This window comes from Clytia hemisphaerica, unplaced genomic scaffold, assembly GCF_902728285.1.
Source record: "Clytia hemisphaerica strain Z4C2 unplaced genomic scaffold, Clytia hemisphaerica genome assembly, whole genome shotgun sequence".
NCBI lineage: Eukaryota > Metazoa > Cnidaria > Hydrozoa > Leptothecata > Clytiidae > Clytia > Clytia hemisphaerica.
The window spans coordinates 732964-755294 of NW_027103512.1; the positions used below are offsets into that span (position 1 = coordinate 732964).

The 22331-nt window shown below is 35.0% G+C and overlaps 1 protein-coding gene across 1 annotated transcript; it reads left to right on the forward strand.

Moving 5' to 3' along the window:
• The first annotated feature begins 9851 nt into the window (after positions 1-9851).
• On the forward strand, positions 9852-22276 carry LOC136799258 (serine/threonine-protein kinase 3-like). Its single transcript, XM_067055953.1, has 17 exons — positions 9852-9912; positions 14221-14290; positions 14445-14528; positions 15048-15176; positions 15552-15603; positions 15914-15976; positions 16237-16319; positions 16810-16862; positions 16974-17002; positions 17103-17168; positions 18084-18185; positions 18425-18562; positions 18720-18854; positions 19322-19436; positions 19767-19856; positions 20500-20699; positions 21323-22276. Exons 2-17 carry the CDS (start codon positions 14280-14282, stop codon positions 21479-21481), a joined length of 1509 nt encoding a protein of 502 aa, XP_066912054.1. The 5' UTR covers positions 9852-9912; positions 14221-14279; the 3' UTR covers positions 21482-22276.
• Positions 22277-22331: the final 55 nt, after the last annotated feature.

The following is a 22331-nucleotide window of genomic DNA, read 5'->3' on the forward strand; positions in this document are numbered from 1 at the left end:
TCATGATTACTTAAATTAAATATTATGATTCAGTATTATGTTTAATATAGGCTAAAAAAGAAAGCAGAAACATTAATAGTAAATAAATAACTTTTGCCTTGAATGCACGACCTAGCTGCTGAGCTGAATAGAAAAGAATAGAATTAGTGAGAGTTTGAGATTAGAGGATGATGACTAGATTGAGACTAGATACTAAGGCACAGCAGGAATAGAGCTAAAATAAAAAGCTTGAAATCAGGAGGAGTTATGAGCAAGTGAAGGCAAAATGTAAACAATTAAAATGATACATACAAGTTAAGTATAGTGCTCATTGACACCTTTACAAAAAGAATCATAATTTAACTCAGATATGAGATTCACGGGTAATTCATTCCACAGGCGGATGGTTGACGGGAAGTAACTGAATTCATATGTTTGAATCCTTGCATTGATTGGAATAAGTTTGAGCCACTGTCTGTAAGAATCAGACAGGGTGAGGAAGTGAATTTTTTTTAAATGGCTCATTTTGATATATTTTGTTCTAACTAATGGACTGAGCATCCTGTGAAAATTTTAGGGTCTAACTCAAAGCGGTTCAGATTTTATGGCCGGTTGAAATTTCAAATTTGAGCTGTCTCCGCCAACAAAAAATCTCAAATTTGGCTAAATAGGGATTTTGACCTCAAATTGTGCTTGAATGATAACAGAAACAATATTCTCAATTTGATAATCTGAAAATATGTACAACTTTTTAACAGAAAAAATGTAAAAATCATAACATACAGATAACCCGTTGTCTAAAAAACATGGCTCAAAACCAGGTTTTTGAACGCGCGACAAGTTTGAGCCATTTTCTAGGGCAAAAATCTCAAAATGGAGAAAATTATAGCTGGAAAGCTTTTTATTTTCCCAAAAGTATTCTCAGTGTACTGCTGGGAAAAACAAAAATGGGAACAATCAACCTCTCTGATTTTTTCAAAATGGCAGCCCGGAGTTGGACTTTTGGAGTTTTTTGCCATAAATGTTGCATTTTTGCCGCCATTTTAAAAAAAGATGCAAAAATTTCAGGGGGTCAATTTAAACTTTTTTGGTACATTTCTGGGAGTACTTTCAGGAACTGAACTCAGAAAAAAGGGGTTTTTTGATATTTTTGAGAATTTTAATCTCAAAATTTTTTTAAACTTTGTCGCTTTTTTAGTCTTTTTCAGCACCGTAGGCCACTACTGGGTCATATTATACTCTGAAAAATCCTTGGTTAAGATAGCTTAAATACCTTCTTTTGTTTTTTCCTCATTTGGTGTTTAAATAACCACTAGAAAATGAGTTAAGAACTTAATTTTCCAATTTTGAACCCCAAAAAAGGCGCAAAAACTGAAATAAATGTCAAAAAATGCTATGTTTGTGCAATTACTCTCGGGTACCTAATAGCCAGGGGGGTTGGAATAAGCAGGGGGGTTGGAAAAAATCTCAAAATTTAATAAGCGGGGGGGTTGGAATAAAAATGTCCTGGGTGGAAAATGTTTGAAAAGGAGGCTAATACAGCAGAATTAAGAAAAAAAAGGGAACTTTCAAAAACATTTTCCCAAAAATTAATAAGCGGGGGGGTTGGAATAAGAATGTCCTGGGGGAAAATTTTCGAAAAATTAATTAGCGGGGGGGGGGACGGCTATTAGGTACCCGAGAGTATTCAGGTAAAAAAAGTTGTCAATTTTTTTAGAAAGAATAACTATCAAGCAATAACAGTCTATGTCATCTTTTTGGGGGTAATTTATCTTCCTAGCTCACTTTTAGCCCAATATGGTATTTGCAGGTTCAAGTGTCCCATTTCAAAATCTACCATCAATTGACATCAAAGAAGCCCTTCAATATGGCAGAGGCATGAAAAATACAAAGATTGGTGTGATGGAAATCGACAATTCGAAAGCAAAAATCACAGGCGGAAAAATTCTGAATATCAGCTCATACCATTCCATTGAATTCAAGGAAGACCATATGGTGCTTTGGAGGTACTTCAACATTGGAACTGGTGTCATTCAAAAGTATACAGATGTATTGTTCAACAACGGGATTGAAGAAGTTTCATCTTACGAATCAACTCAGCACACAGATAATATCATACAAAAGAAGAAAGAGTCAAAACCAAGGGAATCAAGAAGTCTCTGCAAGCTTTTGTTCTGCCCAGAATTCAATTGCTGCAAATCATTTACTAATGTCACAGATCTTGAGGATCATATTGATTCTGGTAATCACTCAACTGTGAATGCTGACTCCTCAATGGACAAAGTGAAAACTGGTTTTGTGAGGAGGATGAAAGGTTCCATGGCTAGCCATAGCCTGCATACAATGGGACAAAGTAATAACAGTAGCTCATTATTGAGAATAAAGTTTAATTTTTGAAATGGGACACTTGAACCTGCAAATACCATATTGGGCTAAAAGTGAGCTAGGAAGATAAATTACCCCCAAAAAGATGACATAGACTGTTATTGCTTGATACTTTAACCGGATTAATTTTCGCGAGATTAAATTTCGCGAGCTCAAAAATTCGCGAAATTTTTTGGATTTATTTTCGCGAATGAGCCCTTTGAAAAATTTCGCGTGGATTTAATTTCGCGAATGAGCCTTTTCAAAAATTTCGCGTGGATTTAATTTTGCGAAGGGAAGAAATTAAAAAAAAATTACTTCGGTCATCTTTACGATTTTCTTGAAACTTGACAATTTTGCTAAAAACAACTATGGTACAAAAATTACAATTCTTTCTCATCATCAAAATTTTCAAAAATGTCAAATGCAGAGCGTGCGTCTCTGGCAAACCCACGCGTCCTCGTCGTCATCTTCGCCGTTATCTTCTCAAGAGAAAAAGTCCCAAAATGTGGAAAATGAGGAAAGTGATGTAGTCACAATAGATTAGATATTGGCAATTTTAAAGATGTATTATTCATATCATTGTGTCATAAAAGGAAAAAAAAAGTGAACTAAGAAAAGCAAAATTTAAAAAAAAACCTAGGTGGATTTATTTTCGCGAATGACCCCTTTGAAAAATTTCGCGCGGATTTAATTTCGCGAACGAGCTATCCCAAACGATTTCGCGAGTTTTATTTTCGCGAAAATGGCGAAAATTCGCGAAACCGCGAAATTTAATCTCGCGAAAATTAATCCGGTTAAAGTAGTTATTCTTTCTAAAAAAATTGACAACTTTTTTTACCTGAATAATTGCACAAACATAGCATTTTTTGACATTTATTTCAGTTTTTGCGCCTTTTTGGGGCTAAAACTAGTAAAATTAAGCTCTTAACTCATTTTCTAGTGGTTATTTAAACACCAAATGAGGAAAAAACAAAAGAAGGTATTTAAGCTATCTTAACCAAGGATTTTTTCAGAGTATAATATGACCCAGTAGTGGCCTACGGTGCTGAAAAAGACTAAAAGCGACAAAGTTTAAAAAAATTTTGAGATTAAAATTCTCAAAAATATCAAAAAACCCCTTTTTTCTGAGTTCAGTTCCTGAAAGTACTCCCAGAAAGGTACCACAAAATATATAATTGACCCCCTGAAATTTTTGCGTCTTTTTTTAAAATGGCGGCAAAAATGCAACATTTACGGCAAAAAACTCCAAAAGTCCAACTCCGGGCTGCCATTTTGAAAAATCAGAGAGGTTGATGGTTCCCATTTTTTGTTTTCCAGCAGTACACTGAGAATACTTTTGGGAAATAAAAAGCTTTCCAGCTATAATTTTCTCCATTTTGAGATTTTTGCCCTAGAAAATGGCTCAAACTTTGTCGCGCGGTTCAGGGATTTTTCTAAGCACTTTTTTACTACCGTATACCGGCAAAAATACTCAATCCAAGATTGAGTTATGAAACTCAATCCGAAATATAAAAAAAATTTTACAAGAAAAAAGTTTCAAAGGAGTTTTTTCAGAAACGCCAATTGTTTGTTTTTAATCAGTATAGAGTAAAGACAACACAACTGGGACCGTTCGATTCGGACACACGAACACTTTTCCATTCGTGACGAACGGGTTAACCGCTCGCAACGAATGGAATGCTTTTGCATCTTTCGCGAACACCCTACAAAAAAGTTTTATTGAAACCGTTCGCAACGCTTTTTAACCCGTTTGTGACGAACGGCTTAAAAAGAAAACCGTTTGTGAAGAAACGCTTACGAAAACTTGAGATATGAAACCGTACGCGAAGAATGCTTTTCCGTTTGCCGCGAATGCTTTTAAAGAATCATTCAAAAAACCGTTCGTCACAAACGGTTTAACATACGCAACAAATGGATTTTAATGGGAAAAGATTTCTAAGAAAATTTATTTCGCATTTACTTGGATTTTTGGAGTGAGGAATGAATTCACTTGGGTACCCAATTCACTTATTGAGTTACTTCTTTCATTAAAGTTTTTTTCGAAAGGATAACTTTATAGAAGAAGGGGTCAAAATTGAAATAAAAGTCATTACATATTTACAGCAAAATTGCTTTAAAAAACTATTCGGGGTCGATGAGGTATAAGGAAACTTTAGGAACTTTTCTTTTCAAATCAAATCTTCATTCTGTCTAGAAAGTCAAAACATTTGAAAAAATAATCAGACTATTTAAAGTTAAAAGAAAAACTTTGAAGATACCCCTGTCCTATCATGAATAATCTTTTAAAGAAAACCTGTATTAGAATACCCTAACAAAGAATGAAGTTTGGCCCCTGTCCCACTCATTGAAATTCTTTATTATTATTATTTTCGACAATGCAGGACTGCAATTGGACATTATGTCCGACTGAAATCAAATCCAGTCGATAAAACTTAAAATCCTCTCGGTCATTCGTCAGAATTTTTCAACTAGCAGAATATATTTTCTAACCTCGTTAAGAAGCTAGCTTTTGAAAGTTACACGTAAAGCTATAGATAAGAGTGACCTTGGGACAATACTCGCTACAGTAATAGAGAAAGTGTTTAGTTTGGTAAAAGTGAACTTAGAAACACTCTTAAAAGTTACAACAATAAAGCGATTTGATGAAAGTGATCTTTGAAACACTCATAAAAGTTCCAAAAAAGCGATTTGATAAGATCGATCTTAGAAACACTCTTAAAAGTTACGAAGAAGCGATTTGATAAAAGTGATCTTAGAAACACTCTTAAAAGTGATCTTAGAAACACTCTTAAAAGTTACGAAGAAGCGATTTGATAAAAGTGATCTTAGAAACACTCTTTAAAAGTTTCGAAAAAGGCGATTTGATAAAATCGATTTTAGAAACACTCTTAAAAGTTTCGAAAAAAGCGAAAAAAGAAAGCGAAGAAGCAAAGAAAGCGATTTGATAAAAGTGATCTTAGAAACAATCTTAAAAGTTTCGAAATAAGCGCTTTGATAAAAGTGATCTTACATAGAAACACTCTTAAAAGTTTCGAAAAAAGCGATTCGATAAAAGTGATCTTTGAAACACTCTTAAAAGTTACGAAGAAAGCGATTTGATAAAAGTGATCTTAGAAACACTCTTAAAAGTTTCAAAGAACGCGATTTGATAAAAGTGATCTTTGAAACACTCTTAAAAGTTACGAAGAAAGCGATTTGATAAAAGTGATCTTAGAAACACTCTTAAAAGTTTCAAAGAACGCGATTTGATAAAAGTGATCTTTGAAACACGCATAATTCGATAAAGAATAGAGTAAGATACAGGGGTGTATGTGAGATTTGTTCTTGTTGAAATGAATTTTTAAGAGAATCCTCATTTTTACTTGTAAATTCTTTTGTAGATTTTTTCATTAAAAAAAACAGATTTGTTGTTATTCCTTCTTTCGCTTTTGCCACAACTCTTTCTATTTACCTAATCAGCCCTTTTTACGCCGGTCCTTATTGGCGTTATTTTTGGGCTCGTGTGTGGCGTGATTAAGGGCCGGCATTAAAAGGACCGGCGTAAAATGGCCCAAAATCTTTCTATTTTTACTTAAACGGCGTTAACGTATTCACGTTTTGTTCTTGTTTAAAGCAATCCAGGGCCAAATTTGGAGTAAAAAATTTTCTTAGGGGGGCTCCGCCCCCTAGAACCCCCACTCTAAATAGCGCTCGCTTCGCTCGCGTTTTGTCACGCATCTGAAACTCAATCTAATTATAAAAAAACGGTAGTAGCTCAAAGTGCTTGAAAAAATCCCTGGCGGTTCAAAAACCTGGTTTTGAGCCATGTTTTTTAGACAACGGGTTATCTGTATGTTATGATTTTTACATTTTTCTGTTAAAAGTTGTACATATTTTCAGATTATCAAATTGAGAATATTGTTTCTGTTATCATTCAAGCACAATTTGAGGTCAAAATCCCTATTTAGCCAAATTTGAGATTTTTTGTTAGCGGAGACAGCTCAAATTTGAAATTTCAACCGGCCATAAAATCTGAACCGCTTTGAGTTAGACCCTAAAATTTTCACAGGATGCTCAGTCCATTAGTTAGAACAAAATATATCAAAATGAGCCATTTTTAAAAAATTCACTTCCTCAGTTTGCTTATATATATTGTCTGATTCTTACAGACAGTGGCTCTTAAGATGAGTGTTACGTGCACGAGGTGCAAGAGCGGATAAAGATTCAACTTTGCCATGAAGAATTTTATGCATGAATTTAACTTTATTTGCTGTTCTCCTGGTTTGAAGGGTTTTAAGTTCAAGATTACGAAGCATCAATGAGGGACTACTCATTTGCCGCCAGTCATTCGAGATGAAGCGTGCAGCTTTCCTCTGAACCATTTCCAGCTTATAGATGTTGGAGGCTGAGTGAGGGTCCCATACGACTGATGCATATTCCAGGATGGGTCGGACATAGGTTTTGTAGCATTGAAGCTTTGTATTTGGGTGACATGATCTGAGATTCCTTTGTATGAAACATCGAGTTTGGTTGGCTTTCTTAACAGTATAGTCGTTATGGACATTCCAGGAGAGCTTTTTGTGGATATACACACCTAGATATTTCGCTGAGTCAACAACTTCGAGTACTTGGTTGTGCATTGAATATGGTTGAATGATAGTATTACGCTTGTTGGTGTGATTCGTAAAACTTTACATTTGTCCGGGTTGAACTCCATTGACCATTCATGTTCCCAATTCATGAGTTGGTTTAAGTCTTCCTGAAGGCTTATGGCATCATTAATTGAGTCAATGACTCTGTAAATGAGTGCATCATCAGCAAACAATCTTATTTTACATTTAACCAATTCAGGAAGATCGTTTATGTAAACTAAGAACAAAAGAGGGCCGAGGACTGTGCCTTGAGGAACTCCAGAGATAACATTAGCTTTTTCAGATGACTTGCCGTTAACGATAACAGTTTGAGTGCGATCGGAGAGGTAGTTGGTGATCCATTCAAGAGTTTTACCCCTTACGCCATAATGATGAAGTTTTAGACAAAGTTTTTTGTGGTCAACTTTATCAAAAGCCTTTGAAAAGTCAAGTAGAATTGAGTCTATTTGCTTAGCTTCGTTCAGGGACTTAGCAAGGTCTTGGATGGTTGTTACAAGTTGTGATTCACATGACCGATGTTTCCTGAAACCATGCTGGCTATCTGTCAGAATGTTGGTGTTGTCAAGGTGGGCCATAATGTTGCTGTGTAAAAAATATGCTCCAAAATTTTACAGGATATGGAGGTAAGACTGATAGGCCTGTAGTTACAGGCTTTGGATTTGTCGGATTTACCAGGTTTGAACACAGGGGCAACCAGGGCATGCCTCCAGTCATCTGGGATGGAAGACTGTTTGAGTGAAGCTTGCATCACTAAGGTAAGACCAGGAGATATTTGGTCAGCAAACTCTTTGAGAAATCTTGATGAGACACCGTCTGGACCAGCAGCTTTGTTAGGGTTGATATCGTTGAGGAGTTTCCGAACACCAGGTTCTGTAATTTGACATGAAAAAATTGACATGACTTAAAAATTGACATGACTTTGACTGTTTTTCAAACATTTTATTTTTTATTTTTCAGTAATTTAGGCTGACCTGTGTCAATGACCTGTGACCTGCGCTTTGAACTAGCTGGACTTAAATTTTGTTCTGGACATGTTTAGTGCCTTTACAACAAACTGTATAAAATTCAAACGATTTTGCTCTTTGGCACCAACATTCTGACCATTACAGTGAACACTGTTGCAATCAGCGATTCAAACCTTATTCATATCTCTAAAAAAAAGTGGGGTGACAAAATTTGACGGGGTTGTTAAAGTGAGACCAAATTTTCTAAACCCTTGTGAAGTCTTTCAAAGGGGTACAAAGAATGACCCTGAAACTGTCTCAAAATTAAGAATTATCAAAAATGAACTCCCTCAAAGGTTCGTATAAAATCTGGTAATTTTTAGCTAAAATTGGAAAAATAGTCCTTCAAAAGGACTACCGTGAGATTGGGTAACTTGCATCAGTGAAGGCTAACATGCATAGCCCTCAAATGAATGACTTGTCTGGTCATTAAAATACAAAGTTAAATCAAAACAAAAGTGGTAGAGTAGAGCTGCGAGCAGAGCTGCGTAGTTGTATTTTAATGACCAGACAGGTCATTCATTTGGAGGGCTACGCATGTTAGCCTCCACTGATGCAAGTAGTTGCCCAATCTCACGGCAGTTACATCAAAATGCCTCGAAAATGTCAATATGAAAATTGCGTAATCAGAGAACGTATGTCTCGCTCATTATAAAAAGGCCGAGACAAACTTTCAATAATTGGATTGTAACATCGAGTTAAGTCTCTTTTGCTAAGTCACCAGGGGGTAAATAAAACAGACCTTGATACATTTATCGTTCGTTTCAACTTAACCATTTGTTTAAAACTCAGCCTCCTAAATATTTGGGGTAGGTAAAATACGTACAAAGAAATTCATACTTTTCTAACCCGGCCAATCTTTAAAAAAGAAGCGAACAATAAAATGTAATTACCCTTTCCAAATAAACCTCTTCGGTGGCGAGCGTAGTCTACTCTGACGTAATTGTAAAATTTATGTAATGGGAGTTTGACATAGTAATGTAATGTTGTTTGGGGAATTATGAAGTTCTCTGGGATTTAGATTGCATTTATTCAGGTTGATTTTTTATGACTTCTAATGGTACTTTTTCTAACGAGTTTGATTACTCTGTTCTCACACTTATGTCTTTTTTTTTCGCGTCCTTTTCCGTGATTACTTTTATTTATATTTTTAAAGACAGGTAAGAAGGCATATTGATGTAACTGCACGGTACTACTTAAAAAACCCTACCTAAATTTGTAAAATCTTCAAACCTCAATCTTCTCTAGTTTGTGTATAAAAATGATTGAAAAACAAACAGAAGAAATATAGAAAACTTGACAACCCCCACCTGAAAAATGTTTTACCCCGCCGCCTCTAATATTTCCTAATTTCTCATTAATCCAAACCTCCACCTGCAGAAACCAAGCCAAGCTTTCCATTTCAAACCACACACACCATAGTCTGGTGAAAGAGGTGTCTCTAATAGGCAAATACCTACCTTTAAATTAACAAGTACAAAACAAAACTTTCAGATTTAGTAAAAAAGGTGTGGGGCAAAGACATTCGTAAATTTCACCTTGGTGATGATTGATTAGGTTCCGCTTCTCCGCCGCTCGCTTATGTTTGAGAAGGGTCCACAGATATCTTATACAGTTAGCAAAGCTTGTAAAATATTACCAAAAGCTGTAGCTCCATCTATACTTAATTATTCATATCTGTGATAAAAGTCGGCAAACTTCAAAGAGATCACCTAAAGCTTATTGCTAAAGTTTTTTAAAGCTTGTTAAGCGCACTAAAATGGCATAAACTTTCTACAAAAACCTATCCGCCACGCACATTCATTTGAAGAAAGATATTTTTTTTGAAGAGGTTTATTTTCTAAAGTTTTTCCCAGCACAACTGACAACCCCAGGTCACAGTCACCAACCTGTCAACAAGGAGATCTAAAAAGAGATAGAAAGAGAACAAGGTAAGACTGAAATATTTTTATTCTTCTAAACAAATATTTATTTTATTTTCAATATATATGGTATATTGATATTAGATTCTTAAAATCTGACACAGTCAGTCAGGCACATCCTGGCAAATGAACGGGGTATTTTTCACTTGCGACCATTGGCAAATGAACGGGGTCGAAAACAAAAGTGACGTAATAGCGCCGAATACCCAGTTTAATTGAACCGGGTTGGAAATATTTTGCTTCATTTCAAAGAACTGCATAGATGAAATTTTTTTTCCATGGGTCAATTTTGTCTTCGAAGATTGAAGAAACTTTTAACGAAAAAATAAAGTTCCCAGTTTTCTTCCTTTTTTCCCTTTTCAGTTTGAAGTTCATTTTTATTCATTTTCATGCTTTTAGCCTGAGACGTCCTATCTCATTTACACTGGGTGACGAATACCCCATGCAAATGCTCACCCCATTCATTTGCCAGGATGTGCCTGACTGACAGTCCATTCAAAATGATAGACAAAAGATTTTTTCCTTCTCTGATCGCCAAACAAAGAAAAAAATTTCCATCAACGATTACGACCTTCATATTATTCCTATTCTAAATTCCGACACCCGAATTAGAAGAGGGATGTCGATATTAGACCAACTTTACGGTACCTCTTCAAATTTCGACATCCTTTACCTTTCTCCAGACCAGACCCGATCAATCGAACTTGTCGAACCAATCGAACAATCGAACTAATCGAACTCCATCGAACGATTAAAGTTCGATTAAATAAATCAATCGAACTCTAAGATTTTTTAAAAGATTGTGAGTGTTCGATTAGGTTCGATCAATGGGTTTCGGTTCGATCAGTTCGATAAACCAATTTTGTTCGACAAGTTTGTGCTGCTCCGCCACCGTATATTAGCTTCTTTTCAAAGCCAAATTCGGAATGTAAATCGGGAAATTACTTCCGATAACGGATTACACACTTTTTCTGTATCCTTTTAGCGCCAGAAGAAGCGGTTTGTTGGGGCGGGCGTAGTATTCCGCCACTCGGCCGCGCGCGAAATCGCAACAGAGGGGCTACGGACTTTTTTTCCGTATAGACAAATATCCGGGTACAATAAACATCAAGCTGTTAAGTCCGGGAACTGTCGAAATTGGCAATCGCGTGCCAGGATAAAGTTTTTGCAAGCGAGGGAAGATATGAGGATTTTAATATCATCGAACTAATCGAACTTTTTACTGACCGAACTAATCGAACTGCTGTTGCTTCAAAAATTGTGAGTGTTCGATTAGGTTCGACTAATTTTTTTAATCGAACTTTAATCGTTCGATGAAGTTCGATTAGTTCGATTGTTCGATTGGTTCGACAAGTTCGATTGACCGGGTCTGGTCCAGACGATCTCAATCGAACGGAATCGACGATCGAACCAGTCGAACCAAATCGAACGCAATCGACCGATTGAAATTCGATTGTCGAACGCAATCGAATCTCAATCGAATATTACCGCAATTTTCAGATTCGATTGATATTCGATTGCGTTCGATTGATGTTCGATTGCATTCGATTGCCTTCGATCGTCGATTCATTGACCCCCGGATTGTTCATCGCATAATTTCTACGGGAAATCGAAAGTAATTTCATTCGGCTTGTGATGTTTGAAAGAGCTTGGATGTTGGGAAGCTGCAAGAATAAAGCCATACAATCTCAATCGAACGGAATCGACGATCGAACCAGTCGAACAACAATCGAACCAATCGAATATTACCCAGAATTTTGACGTTCGATTGAGATTCGATTGCATTCGACAATCGAATTTCAATCGGTCGATTGCGTTCGATTTGGTTCGATTGGTTCGATCGTCGATTCCGTTCGATTGAGATCGTCTAGCTTTCTTTGACATGAATAATAAATAGGATGATGATAGACTCAAGATTTTTCCCTCTCTGATCGCTGATCGCTAAGCAAATAAATGTAAACAAAAAATGTTAACAATTTTGTAATAAAAAATTATGTTTTGTATAAGAAGCAATAGACCTTTTTTCAAAGAGGACGTCCTGTTGAATAATTATTTAGTCCAGCCATAAAAACAATGATAGAGCCATGCATAATAACTGTATCATGCATATTGTAATAATTATAATGCATGGTTTTATCATTGTTTTTCTGCTGGACTACATAATTATTCAACAGGGTGGCCTCTTTGAAAAAAGGTCTATTATTGTTAAATGGTTCAATTGGTTCAGTGTATCAAATCTCTCAGTTTAGTTGACACTTTGGTATCTTCATTGCATCACAGCGAAAGATTTGATTTTATTTTAGTTTGTATCTTTGAAAGACCCCAACGGATTTAGGCAGGGCTGTCGGATTTAGGACTACTCACGGTACCAGTTTGTATGAGCAACTCGAGACCCGCCTCCTCTGGTTTTATGATGGGAGCTCATTCTAGACACTTTCACAGAAAGTTGTAAAATAAACAATGGATTTTCCTCAGAACTAAAGAAAGATTTTCTTGCATGGGCAAGAAGGGGGGTGGGAATCTATTGAACATAATTGATGATCAATTGAATCAATCAAACGTAATTGATTATCCAGTATGGATTTCGTGTAACTAACGCCGAAGTTCTTCAGCGTACAACTGAAACGTTTTTGGCGCATATTGGCGTAAGGGTACTTACAAAGATTGTTTGATTTTCAGTTGGCGTAAAGTAATAATTCCAGCTCGGCGTGAATGACTCCATAATCCATCGGTTTTTAGCTTCCATTTGGCTAGATTTGCTTTCGCTCGCTTACGCTCGCGTCAATTTATTAATTATGTTGGCGCATGCACCTCTTTTCCCATCTCGCACCCTTATTGAAAAATTGAATGTTGGTACAAAAGAAATTTTGCTTGGCGTGAGGCTTGCTGCACGGAAAAATATCTTCGGCGCGAGATTTCATGGAATCCATACTGGTTGATTATCAATGGTAATGACTTCTTCGTAAAAGTGAAAGACTCAAAATATATTTTTTGGATCCGGCATACGGGAATAGTGCCAGGACCTTCAGACAACCTTTTAAGGTTGTGTATGGGTGTGGTTGTGTATCAGATGCCAGATGGGCTAGGAACTGGATTATTATCAGTTCAGGGTCAGGGTTGGATCTGGAAACCATTACTCTTTTGTGATTTTCTCTTAATGTATAGTCTGGTCTGTAGTTTGTACAATATAGCCACCAGAAACATCTTCTTGGCATGAATCTGTGGGACAGGGTTAGTATAGTGCGTTGGGTTTTTGAGCATCAGAACTTTGCATTTAATGGGTTTGAATCCCAGCCGTGGCGATCTATCGGAAAATCATTCAAACAGCTGAAAAATATAGAAAAAAACTCACAAAGTCCCTAAAAGTCAGAAGAACTACAAACTAGAGACTGAAAAGTATGAAATAAGTCTTGATGTGTCTTTCACTTTTATGAAGAAGCCGCACAAATTATCAATCAAACTAATCGAAGTTTATGTTTATGTTTAGGAATGGGCTGTCTGATTACAATTCGATTACGTTTGACAATCAATTATCATATTCAATCATATTTGATTATGTTCGATTGATTCTAGTTCAATTTTTGTTTGAAAATTATTTAGTTTACACTGCCTGGCTAAGTAGAACCAGTTTTTTTCTAAATTGACAAATATTGGTCTCAAATCTAAAACATTTACCTTTAGTCAGGAGATCAATACTATGAACTCTTAATTTATATACTGGTATTCACATATTTCTCATTAATGAATAGAATGGTCAGGCTGATAAGTTGAAAGTTTCAAATTTTCCACAAAGGAAACTGTTGATAAGAATTACTTTAATTTTACATAAGATTTCACTTACAACACTAAGATTTTTACTGCCATTTTTTAGCAGAAAATAACCAAGACTCAGGAAGTTGCAAAAATAAACTTAGGAAGGTTAGGTAGTTTTGTTAGTAAACACAAGACTTTTATAGTCCTTTAGAAAAAAACTTATTCCATCTCATGCTAGTTATCCCAGAAAAAATAGCGGAAAATCCCGCATGAGTGGAATCTAGTGTGGGAAGTGGAATCTTATGCAAAATGACAGTAATCAAATATTGTTTACCTGTGGTCATACTCACTTTCAGAATTAAATTTATAAATTGTAAATCTTGTTTCTTTTATGCAAGTGAGTCCAGTGAAAATAAGCCATTTTGTTAAGTTGAGTTTGACAGGCGACATCAACTGATCATTCATCATAAACATTATTACTCTTATTCTTTGATGTTTGAATGGTTTCTCTTATCTCAGGGAAATACCACAAATTTGATTATTTTTTCTATTTTTTTTTCCTAGGTCAAAAATAGGATATTAGTCTCACTTACACTGGTTGAATATTGATACAGTGCTGAAAAATGTCTTCAAGGTATGCTCATTTTAACTGGAGTTTGAATTTTGTTTCTTCATTTATTTATTTAGATCAACCATTATTATAATATCAGAACATATTGTATCTATATTTTACTGAGGATCGCCTTTTTATTAGGTTGATAGTTATATCACATGTTTTATTTCTTTAGTCGAAGCTTGAAGAAATTGAGTGAAGAGAGTCTCAACAAACCTGCTGAAGAAGTTTTCAATGTACTGGCTAAATTGGGAGAAGGGTTTGTATTTTTTTATTTTGACTGTATACCAGGAGACTCCAATGATGATAAGATTGCTGAACAGGGCTGAAACCTCCTTTTTGCCTTAGAGCCTCAAGTGGCCACTGCTACCTAATTTAAGCCTGGTTCCAGTTATATAGGGATCCAACTAATATCGTGGTCACCTAGTTTTGTTTCAACGTACATCTGGGGCTAGAACTTTATCAAGTATTTTTTGGTGTTTTAAGGTAGTTTTTATTTTGTATTAGTATCTTAAAGATATCTCGAGAAATTGCTAAAATTGCAAATCTCCGTTTTGGGGGCCATTAGAAAAAAGCTACCTATCTTTAAGCGATTGAAAAATATTGTTGAAATTGAAAATTTTGAAAAAGAACTGTCGGGAAATAAAGTAGAGATGTTAAAGCTTTTCATGCAGCAAAAAACCTCTTTTCCTCTATATTTGAGAGAAATTTTAAATTTGATCGACGTTTTTGGGGGCCACATACTGTAGTGGTTTTTTTATAAATCTCTCCTTCACAGGGCTTATGGCTCTGTTTATAAAGCATTACACAAAGAATCTGGGGAGGTCTTGGCCATCAAACAAGTTCCAGTTGATACAGACCTTCAAGAAATCATCAAGGAAATAAGTATAATGCAACAATGTGACAGGTATGGCTTCTTGTATTCTAAGGTTTTATGTTATTTTTTGTTAAAATAAGGATATGCATTTTGAGGATTTTCAGGGATTTTAAAATAAAGATTTTGAAATTCAATAATGCAAGCATGTTATGTAAAAGAATATTCAGCAAATAGACGATATCGCGTTTAGATAAATGCAATATATTCTGGTTTCTCGGGGGCCCCTCAAGGGAATTATAATCTATTCCAGATCATTATATAATCGACATTATAATTCCTTTGAGAGTTCCCGAGAAACCAGAATGCATTCCATTTATCTAAACGCGATATCGTCTATTTATGATGGATTGAGAATACTTTCCTGACCAATTTGACTTAAACCTTTTCTTTTTCTTTTTCTTTCAGTCCATATGTTGTGAAATATTATGGAAGTTACTTCAAGAACACTGATCTCTGGGTAAGATCTTTTCATTATATAACCCAGGACTAGCAAGTAGAATTAACTTTGTTATTAGGATTTATATGTATTAAAGGTTAAGCGATGCTTTAAGAGTGCTCTACAAGGTGAAGGAGCATGATACAATTTTCAGAAAAAAATAATTGAAAATTGAATTAGAAAATTTATAAAAATTTAAATTTTCAAAACAAAAAGTAAAAGACTTCCTAAAAATTAAGTTTAACTTCTTCCTAAAAATTACATGGCAGTAATGATTCTTGACCAACTTCATTTGTAAAAGATCTTTTATTTCATTCTTTATTTTTTTCAGATTGTTATGGAATATTGTGGAGCAGGGTCTGTTTCAGATTGCATGAGGCTCCGAAACAAAACAGTAAACTATTGTCTTGATCTATTGTTATTTTCTCAAATAATGAAAGTGCTTTTCCAACCCATTTTAATGGCTTAAAAAATAACTTTCATAGTTTTTAAATTTCAAATATTTTTTGATTTCAAGTACAAGTATGCACCCCAATCAAGAAGAAGATGCTAATTCCTTTTTTATAAATATTCGTTCAATTTTCTTATAAAAACAGACATGTTGAAAAGTTTTTTTCATTTAATTTACAACCAATGAGTTTGTTTCACTTTTAGCTAACTGAAGATGAGATAGCGTGTATTTGTCGTGACACATTGAACGGATTAGAGTATTTACATTTTAGAAGGAAAATTCACAGGTATATATAATTCAAATTGTGTTATTAGTAGATTCAGCCTATTGAATGGGCTGTTCCATTAAAAAACCATACAGGGGGGTGGACGAACCTTTTCAAGTCAAAAAGAAATTATTGAAAATGTGTTGATACCCCCTGGAAATGGCAAAGTTTGCAAAATTACCCTTGGAAAAATTATTTTCATACCTTAAAGTGAGGGCGGACGAAGTAAAATCAGTCTTTAACCCCCTGAAAATTTTAGAATAACTTTTTACCCCATTGAAAAAAAAGAACACCCCCTGGAAATTTTTCTCGGATTACCCTCTGGAAATGTTCGTCCACCCCCCTGTATGGATATAAAATGGAATGGCCCAATATTCCATCATAGCAAACTAAGACACATTTTGAGACATGAGGTGCTGACTGTAATGCTTGATAAATATTCATCTATTTATACCCATCCTGGCTAAGTCCGGTATTTGTAAACATTATTATACATTTTTCTCTACTGTAGAGATGTGAAAGCTGGAAATATCCTCCTGAACACTGAGGGTCATGCAAAATTAGGTTTGTTTTGATATTTGAAATTTTTGTAAAATTTACAACATAAGTTGTTTGCTATTAAGAAGGAATTGAATTGAACACAAGGAATTGAATTTTAAAACTTTCATTTTTTAGCTGATTTTGGTGTTGCTGGCCAACTAACAGTAAGTCCTTATTGAGTTGAATATTGGCTTAGTTTACTTTGAAATTCTTTACCAATATCATGAAATTTAATATCATCTTCTGTATTGCCTTCATTTCTAGGACACAATGGCAAAAAGAAATACAGTAATTGGTACACCATTTTGGATGGCTCCCGAAGTAATCCAGGTAATTTATGATATGTTTTTTAATAATTCAATAGTTCATTTCACATACCGATGAAAAAAGCTATTATTTTAGTAGCCTCCACTATCCAATAGACTATTAGGAAATTCGCCATTGTTATTTTGCTTTGAAAAACTGTGAATTCAGCCTCTCATTCAAACTGCCTACTTTCTGTCATACTTCTTTTTGGACCTATCCCGGTGGGGTGGAGGTCCTATAAATTAACCTTTGTCCGTTTGTCCGTTCGTTCGTTCGTTATTAGCTTTCCTCGTGATTGGCTCATTAGTTTTTTCTGATTTTTTGCACAAAGATGTGTAACTATAAACCCTCGAATGTGACGGAGCCCGATTTTCGAAGAAAAAATTTTTTGGGTAAATTTGGGCCAAAAAACGGCTAAAAAATGGGTTTTTTGGACTTTGTGAAAAATTGGATCGTTAACTTTTTCAGATTTTTTGCGTGAAGGTAGGGTACCATCATAGGTAAAAGATGGCTCAAGCAGATTTTTTCAAAATAATTTTTTTGGCTCAAAAAACGCATGTTTATCTATAAGAATCACTATTAATAAGCATACATCAATGTTCTTAGTCAAATTACTCAATTTTTTATGAGATAGATATTTTTTTTGCTCCCAAAGTCTTGAATATGAAAAACGTTTTTTTTTATAAGAAACAAACAACTAATTTTAATAGATCGTCACTATTTGTGTTCTGAATGATTGTTCAATGGTCACGCTCACGTAGATATCAATTATATATGTGTTAAATGCATAACTAGGTAGGTCCATCAAAGTATCACTTGTTGGCTATTGATTGATTCAAAAAGGCAAGGCATAAAGTTGACTGTCTGGCCTTCTTGGAATCGGACATGATGTAAGCCTCGCTAGAGACAGCTTATGGTTCAGATTGTTTAATCTTTTAGGAAATTGGCTACGATTGTAAAGCAGATATCTGGTCACTTGGTATAACAACATTAGAAATGGCAGAAGGAAAACCACCCCATGCTGATATTCATCCAATGAGGGTATAAGCCATTGTGGAAACTTTATTTCTTATTTGAAGCAAATTAATGATAGATTTTGTGCTCATACAGGACCTTTAGCAAAGCAATTGGTCATATGACCATGCCAGATAGCAAATTAAAAATTTTGTTATTTAGTCTCTGACTTTTATCCCATTTCAATTTTCAGTAATTCCCTTTTCCTAATTCTAAAATGGATTGAAGATCTCTTTTGTTTTTACAAATTTTATACTAATTTTCAGGCAATTTTTATGATTCCAACAAAACCACCCCCAACATTCAAACATCCTGAAAGATGGTCTACTGATATGAAGGATTTTGTCTCCAAATGTCTGGTCAAAAACCCTGAAGAGAGGCTGTCAGCTACATCACTTTTACAGGTAATAATTTTGTGCTTTTTTACAGTTGAGCGATTTCAATCGTATCAAAAATTTAAAATTTCCTCTAATCTTATCCTCGATATTTCTGAAAGACAAATATTAGACGCTTCTAGTGGCTCTGGTGTATTTAATTCTGATCAATTTACATTTGTTGTAGCACCCATTCATTAGAAATGCCAAACCAGTAGACGTTTTATCACCGATGTTAGCAGAAGCTATGCAGAGAAGAGATGAAGAACATTCAGAAGAACTAGAAGATATAGAAGATGGAGAGCCAGATGATGACTCACAGGTCAGTTATGAAAAACTATTATTATAGAGCCTTAAATACCTTAAATATACCCTGTTCATTGTTTGTCCATTATTTATCCAAAATGGATGGACACTTCAAAATAAGGATTTCTTGTAGCTTTCGACTTAGCTTTTTATTCAGGGTAGGGTCAGGCACTCCTAGGTCAAGGAAGAGTGGTACGATTGTAATAGTTCTTCAGTCTCAGACCGGTTTCTGCCTCAGCAAAGGTAGTCTTTTCTGTCTCAAATTTCAGCATAATTTACCCAAAACTTTATGAATACATGCTTAGACCTGACGAAGACCTGCACCAAGGAGGTCGAAATATTGTTTACACGAAAAATATATACAGAATGACCATTAAAATGTTATTTAAATTAGAATACATGCTTAGTATTCTTTAATTAAACTTTATTTTCATTCTCAGACGAAAAACCTTGTATTGACCACTGTGTATATTCTGTCTTTAGGAGGAGCCATTTGGAGGTGTAGATTCGGGAACCATGATGTTGAATGAAGATATGGGGACGATGGTGCTTAATGATGCCGGCGATGCCCAAGATGGAACTATGATCATCAATAGTGGTATCCTTTTGTTTATGTTTATGTTTTCCTTACCTTTTGCTCGGTTTTCACTCTTTTTTAACATTCTTAAGAGGACTTCCTTATTTTGGTTTTTCCATCATAAAGCTCAGAAGCATTCCTGGTATGTTACAAAAAGAACTCAGATGATGCTTTAGGTTAGAGAGAATCCAAATATCAGTTGTTGAAAGTGGAAATTTTGTTCAACAATTCATAGAGCAGCATAGAGACTCGTTACTAGCTTTGAAACCGTATAGCTGTATTACAGTACAATTTCAATGTCATTGATGATTTCAGGGTGTCTGATTGTTGTATTGTTCTTTGTTTCCATAGGAACGATGTTGATGAATGATGGGACCATGATTGAAAATAGTTTGGGCACGATGGTCATCAATGATGCTGAAGATGATTCAACTATGAAAAGTAAGTCCTGAGTCAATATCATTGTTCTTCCAATTTTTTGTTCAATTCATTTTCATCGAAATGATTTAGTAATTTTGAAAACAAGGATTTGCCAAAATCCACCGAGATGCTATTACTGTGTATGAAATTCTTTATATTTATCCTATCCAGTATGTATACAATTTAGCTCTACTTGTTCTAGCAACACAGTCAAATTTATTTTTGCTAAACATTTGTTGCTTCTCAGAAGAAAGAATATTATACAAAATAGTTTACAGTAAAACAGTTCGACTTAAATATTGTTTCAAAGGGATAAAATGCAATGAATCTCTTAACAGGGCCTGAACAGCCTCAACATTCTTACTGGATACCCATAACAATCCAAAAGTTCTCTTTACAAATCAAATGAAAACAATTGCGCTAAGAATCAAAATTTCCAAATTATTCGAGAGACAAACCAAGCTGGTTTTCTGGATAAAATGCAAGCTTGGTTTTGTTTTTTGTTTTTCAAACTGGCTGGCTGTACCGCAGCACTATCCAAATATTTGTCATTTGGTGCATTTGTTTTTTGAAGAAACTTTTGGATTGTTATGGATAAGTAGGATATTATATGGGTAAGTAGGATATTATTTTTACCAATACAATAACTTTCGTTCTTTTAAAGGTGTTGTTGAGAGCACGTCAGCTGCTTCAAACCAACAAGACTACCGCCCCGCTTACTTGGATCATTTCGAGAAAATTGATCAACAAAATCAAAGAAACATTGGAGGAAAAGTAGGAGGGCGTGGTGGCGAACAAATCAAGGGCAGTGATGGTGGACCAAATTTCCCTGGCAAATTCTTAGGTCCTATCGATTTTGAGTTTGTAAGTTTGATTATGATAAGCTTTAAAGGTCTTCAAGTCGAATCATTTACCTATACATGATATGCATCATTGCAATGTCTTCTGACATTACATCACGGAGCCAGCAGCTGATTGGTTGTAAGTGACGTGAAATAAGTCAATACGTCACTTGCAACCAATCAGCTGTTGTGTTGGGTCCGTGGAAGACATGGCAACGGTGCATATCATCAATACATTGTTATTTGTTACACGTTATTTACTGTGTTATTTTGCCAGGAAGAATTCAAAGTTCATTCTCTTCTCAAGCAGGCCAATGCACTAAAATAAACCTAGTTTCTATTTTTCTTAGTTTCTTTTTTAAAAAAGGTCCGTTTTAATCGTCAACAAAAATTTAATAGATCTTATCGGAATTTTTAATTTTTCTAAAAAAGCGATGCATTGTGGGATTGTTTCGGGGTATTACAATATAAATCTCTTGGGAATTCTTCGAGGGAATTCTATTGTTATACCTCCAAAACAATCTCACAATGCATTGCTGTTTTAGAAAAATCAAAAACTCCGATAAGATCTATTCATGCCGGACATAGAAGCTCTTTTCTGTATTTTTTTTTATTATGTCCATATTTTACACTGTGAAATTTTAGTTGAAATCGTTAACATACGAAGAACTCAAACAACGCATGGGTTCGTTGGATACTGATATGGAGAGAGAAATTGAAGAACTCAGAAAACGATACCAATCTAAAAGACATCCTATCATAGAAGCTATGGAACTAAAAAGGAAAAGGCAGCCTCAATTCTAGATTGCTTGCATTGGCTGTTATAATTTGATGTAATTTGATTGGTTGCTTTTCTGTTGAAGTAAACGTCATTGGCTGAGTGATAGCGTCACAACGATGGCAAACATTGATGAACTTGCGGTTTTTGCATCCCTGCAACAAGTTTTGATTGATCAAGAAAGTCAACTGGTATTCTCATTTTTGGTAATTGAGACTTTTAGGAATGCCTCTCAGCTTTTCCTGTCTTATACAATTTCCATCATTTTTGAAGAAAGCGTTCGCATGGCATAAGATTCGCCAAAGATCTTCATCTATAATGGTGAAAATTATGCAGCTCTGGTAGCTTGAAAGGACTATATGGAGGCCTATTGTATAATATCTATCTGCTATGGATCAGATAGAAATCAATGATGGCTTCTTTTGTATGTTGCCCATGATCTTTATTGTGAGTTGATATGAAAAAGCCAAAAGATGGTATAAAGACAAAATCAACCCATCTCTTTTATTTGATGTTTGTTGGTACTCAAAAAAGACATTTTCAATTTTTATCTCCTTAATACTTCAATTTTGGAGAAGTAGGTTTGAGCGTGCTTTTAGGAATGCACGAAATGGATTTTTAGATTTTGTTATTTTTTTACATAGTCTATATGATGATTAATAGGTAGGTAATTGATTTTCTTTTGTTTTTTGGAATAATTCTTTTGATGGTTAAAGTATGAACTTTGATAAAGTTAGTTTACTTGGAGCTAGTTTAAAGGTTTTGTTTTTACATAAGTGTTCCCGTTTCATACCAGACACTTATTTCATTTCAGGACAGTGCATGGCCCCCGGCGTGCGAATTGAATTGAGGGGGCCAAAAAAATATGTTGCCGAA